The sequence below is a fragment of the Penaeus japonicus genome, unplaced genomic scaffold (genome assembly GCF_977035675.1).
Source record: "Penaeus japonicus unplaced genomic scaffold, GWHDUDI00000001_assembly GWHDUDI00000012, whole genome shotgun sequence".
NCBI lineage: Eukaryota > Metazoa > Arthropoda > Malacostraca > Decapoda > Penaeidae > Penaeus > Penaeus japonicus.
The window spans coordinates 36830804-36835803 of record NW_028234414.1 but is presented as its reverse complement, the minus strand read 5'-3'; the positions used below and the strand labels follow the sequence as shown (position 1 = coordinate 36835803).

At 35.7% G+C, this 5000-nt stretch overlaps 1 protein-coding gene across 1 annotated transcript in view; it reads right to left on the bottom strand.

Moving 5' to 3' along the window:
* The window catches only part of LOC122260355 (uncharacterized), a 53267-nt gene that overhangs the window by 20772 nt on the left and 27495 nt on the right, over positions 1-5000 (bottom strand). Inside the window, exon 5 of the mRNA XM_086542166.1 lies at positions 4672-4790. Within this exon, the coding sequence (XP_086398292.1) occupies positions 4672-4790 (119 nt within the window). The remainder of the gene's footprint in view (positions 1-4671; positions 4791-5000) is intronic.

The window sequence follows — 5000 nt, the reverse complement described above, 5'->3', positions numbered from 1 at the left end:
TTCAAGATACTGCTCTGAAAAAATTTATGAATACTTCAAAGGTATCTTGGTTTATTCAAACCATGCCCAGTATCTACAGTCTCCCTGTGCCAGTAAAGATGGCTTTTACTGTAGCATTCACAGTCATAAGCACAGGTTTCCTTCTTCTTCCCTACCTTTTCATGTTATCTTCATGGTGGATGGTTATGTTTTTCGTATGCATTCACGACAGTACACAAATACAGAAATATCAACGTTTTTTTTTTGTCCTCCCATAGTAATACTTTTATCACACCGAGTATAAAAAAAATAATGAGCTGATATGGACCTTTTACTACAATTTTATTCAACTGCAGCTTTGACAGGGCCTGTCATATGACACACACAAATCTCTCAATAAAAAAAAATAAAAATAAATAAAATAAAAGTTTACAAGTGACTGAAAGAGAGTTGGAAAAGTTGCTCTAAAATAAAAACCATTCTGGAACGGCACAAGCAAATCTATGACCTTCTACAATTGGTTAAGTAATAAGGTTGCTTTCATTTCTATGAGCTCCTTAAATATTTGTTTCATTTATTAAGTCTAGGACAGAAAATAACTGCATCTACCCTTCTTAAAAGAAAAAGAAACAAAGAAAGATGACTGCATTATATGTTTGCAGTTGGGTATATAACTTGAATATCATACAAATAAATCAGATGGTAGCATACTGTAATAGGTCATGCTTAAAAAATATATATATATCATATGGTATATATGGTACTAGAATACATGCAAATTAGAAATTCAAAAGTATATGTTCAAAGTTACTGCAATGTATACTGGTGGCAGCAATTATAATACTATGAAGATTTATAAAGGAAATGTTGGAAGTCTTGGCAACATTCTTGGCTTGTACATATGAAAATACTAAACCTGCTAAATAAACAAAGTAACTGACACTCATATACACACTAACTCACCTACACCTACACCTACACCTACACACACACACACACACACACACACACACACACACACACACACACACACACACACACACACACACACACACACACACACACACACACACACACACACACACACACACACACACACACACACACAACACATACACATACACACACAACACACACACAAACACACACACACACACACACACACACAAACACACACACACACACAAACACACACACACACACAAACACACACACACACACAAACACACACACACACACAAACACACACACACACACAAACAAACACACACAAACACAAACACAAACACAAACACACTACACACTATTAGTATATTTTACATATGGAGAAAAGAAGAAAAGAGGAGAAGGAGGAGGAGGAGAAAGAAGACAAAGATGAAGAGAAGGGAAGAGGTAGAGAAAGAGGAGGAAGCAAGGAATGGAAGGAATAATGGAGTAAAGAAGAAGAACAAGAAGAAGAAGAAGAAGAACAAGAACAACAACAATAATAACAAGAATAGCAGCAACAACAACAAACACATGAAAAAAAACTTTGTCAATCTTTCTGGGTCAGGCCACATCTTAAGATGTTCAGCCTGGTCTGGACATCTTGAGATGTTGTGTGTGTTCTATAATTTTCAAGGCTTATGTTATATGTGAGTCTATATAAGGTTTGTTAGCAAAGTAATTAGCAAAGGCATGATTCCCTAGTTACACAACTGCAGGATTAAATAGCTTTTGATTTCAACAAAAGAAAAATTGCAGTACAAAAGTGATGTAATATGACAGAGCTATGATTGGTTCCATAATTAGTGATAAGTCAAATCAATTTGCTGGCATTTACATGCAGGTTTGTCTGTCTTTGCCTGTTTGTGAAGAGAATTGCTTGATTGAGTCACAAGGCATAATTTCACAAATTTTGATCAGTAATCATGGCCATACCTTTACTTTAAATAAATCATTCTGGACACTTATCTATACTGACAGTTGGCTGGTCTGTTTACAAAAAGAGAGCTTCCATTTATATGTATACATTTTAGAAAAAAAAATTAAATATTATAACTAAAACAATATTATAATTAAAAACATTGATCCTACAACAGTTTAACCCATTGCGTAAGGGTGTTATGACATACATGTCGGCATCAATTAGCCCTAAAAGACGGGATTCAATGCTTTCATGACGCGACATCGGGATCTGCTCACAGTTGAAGCACGAACACAGTCATGAATTGTTATGACTGTAATGGCACAAGCTCCAGAGCTACAGGGTTCCAAAGTCAGCCTAAACCCACATTTTATGATGGATTTATGGAAAAATATTGTTTGGGCTAGTCTGCGCTACCCAGGGGGCAGAGAAAACCCTTCCCCAGTCTCTCTAATCTTTAGCCAGTGCCACTAGTGTCGTAGACTGCCTGCCCTGACGACCAGTTAGGTTATTAGGTGCCCCGTCCGCAATAGGTTAAAAGAGAAAACTGTCGAACTGTTAAAATGTATAATATTTAAACAGACATTTGTTCTACTGTGTTCTATTAGTCTTGATTTTATGATAGACAATGAAGTAAATTCAGGAATTTAAATATCAAATTGCAATTTTACTTATTAGTTATACATAAAATAGGTAAATCCAAAAAAATCCAATACTTTGTTCTCAAATTATAATATTTCAATGTCCTGATGTCAAATCGATAATCTACTTAAAATAGTTCTACTTTTATCTCTATACTTTTTATCTCTCCTTAGGCCTGGACATGTGTAGAAACAAATCTTAACTATTATTTATAAACAATTAATAAAGAAATAAATCATGTTACATTACAATGTAAATAAGTACTGGTTAAGAAAAACTTTATACTGTATATTCACACGAATGTTGGATTGGTAGCACTAATGTGAATTAAACAATCTGTACCATATTGTCAAGATTATATGTTTTAACAGTGTATCTAATCATAATTTAATGCTTACTTCTCTTCATCAAAATACATTTTAGTTTAGCGATTCTTGAGCAAATAATATTTCATACTATTCTTACCCTGTCGATCAGGCAGTCTTATAAATATTATATAATTATCATGCAGTATAACAAGGTTACCTGTTCATATAGCTTGATCTTCAGTTTTAATAAGTAGCCTATTGAGCCACAATCTGTCTTAAAGTTTGTAGGCCAGTAAGGAAATGACGGCCTTTCCACCAAACACTTTTGGCAGATAGCTCTTTCAAATTTTATATGGTTGGGTCTATTTCTTGTCCTGAACGTCACTGGCATGTAAGAATTCAATATTTGAAAAAATGGCGTATTGAATGAAAAAGATGAAATGAAATCAAAATTACGTAACTAACAATGGTAGCATATTCCTAAACATGCCAATTTGTGATTTGAATTGCAAAAGTTGAAGGGGTTAAAGTCAAAGGGGCAAACAATCTTTTCTTGTCAAGCAGTATTCTTATTCTCATCAAACATGCCTATTTTTATCAAAATGTGCAAATATCAGCCATGCTACATTTATTTCTGCATTTTCTGTGAATTTTGCTTTTATATTTGGGCTTCACAATACAGTTATTAGTAAAAGAGCTCTGATATTTGGTCAGTTTGTTTTGCATTTGAACAATGGTTTACAACACAGTTTTATGTGAATCGCCATTGATTAGCAGTGCTTTTGGTAGAAACTGTGACTCAATACTGCCAATACCAATTGAATTCCCAATTATGCCTTCTTAGATATGGAAGGCCCTGAGTCCATTTTGGGTCTGTAGCATACATAAGCTTGGCATATATCAAATATGTTCTTGACGTACATCTCAGGCAGGCAGGAATAACTGATTCTAGTATGAATTGTAGGGAGGTCCACAAGAACAATCTTACCAGAATATATGTGATTGTGACTTGTTAACCTAACACATAGGCCTGCTGCCTTTGATAAACATTTGTGGGTTAACCTAAGCTTATCATACCTAAGCTTAAGTTATCTTTACTTCATATCGGTGATTCATTTCCTTTATTTCCGATGTTTTAGTTTTTCTCCATCTCCATCTAGCACTATTCTGGATAACTACCAAGTATACCTCTGCAAATTAATTCATTAAAATCTATGACTTTTAAAATCAAGACTTATGTTGCTCAATGTCCCTATGTTAACATTAAAAAAAAAAATCTATATAACCCTGAATACCCTGTTAAGTTAAAACAGATCACTGGCTTCAAGATGAATTTAAGATTCCAAAGAGATCATTAGAACTAAATTGAAAAGTGTCAGTCTCTGCCCTCAGACTCGAGAGAGATATCAGTGGATCCCACACACAAGTTGGGTAAATTCACTGCTTTCTTTTGTGAATGAGATGAAAATGACCCCGTCAAACACTGGTCGATAACTGAAAGAAGTGAAAACCCGAAGTTCATTTCGTATTCCGGAATGAAAACCATGGTAATTACAACCTGAGTTTACTTAGATGTTCACCTCGTTTACTCCAGCCTGTTGCTCTGAGTAAAATATACAAAGACAACATGTATCCAACACACACACACCATTCATACCAGCTCAGATAATAAAACATATCAGCGTATCTCTTCTATCACCTTCGGCCACCCTCGAAAACGGGGAAAAACCCGAGAAAAAAAGCCGAGAAAGAGGGAAAAGGGACCATTGGAAATTCATGCAGAGCCGCGCCAGTGTTGTCCTCTTTGGCCCGAAAAAAATCAGCGACACATCCGACCTTTCCTTCATTTGACCGTCTTTTCTCATACTTTCCGGGAGTCTGACACTCCTGTCGTCTCAAGCACTCACCTCTCACTATATTCCAGCGGCTGTCATCCCCCCAGGAGTCCCTCAGAGCTGGGTTTTGACGCTTTATCTTTGAAAAATAATTCGTGATCCGGTATCTTTGTTTGTGAGAAAACCGGACTGGGCGATGCGGTGTTGCCATCTCGGGCGTCACTCTCACTCTCGCACACCTTTTTTTTCTATTCATCTTTTCAGTCTTATCTCCTTCTTCTCTATCCCTCGCTCTCTTTTACTCACTATTTCTTTATATGCTCCTACTCT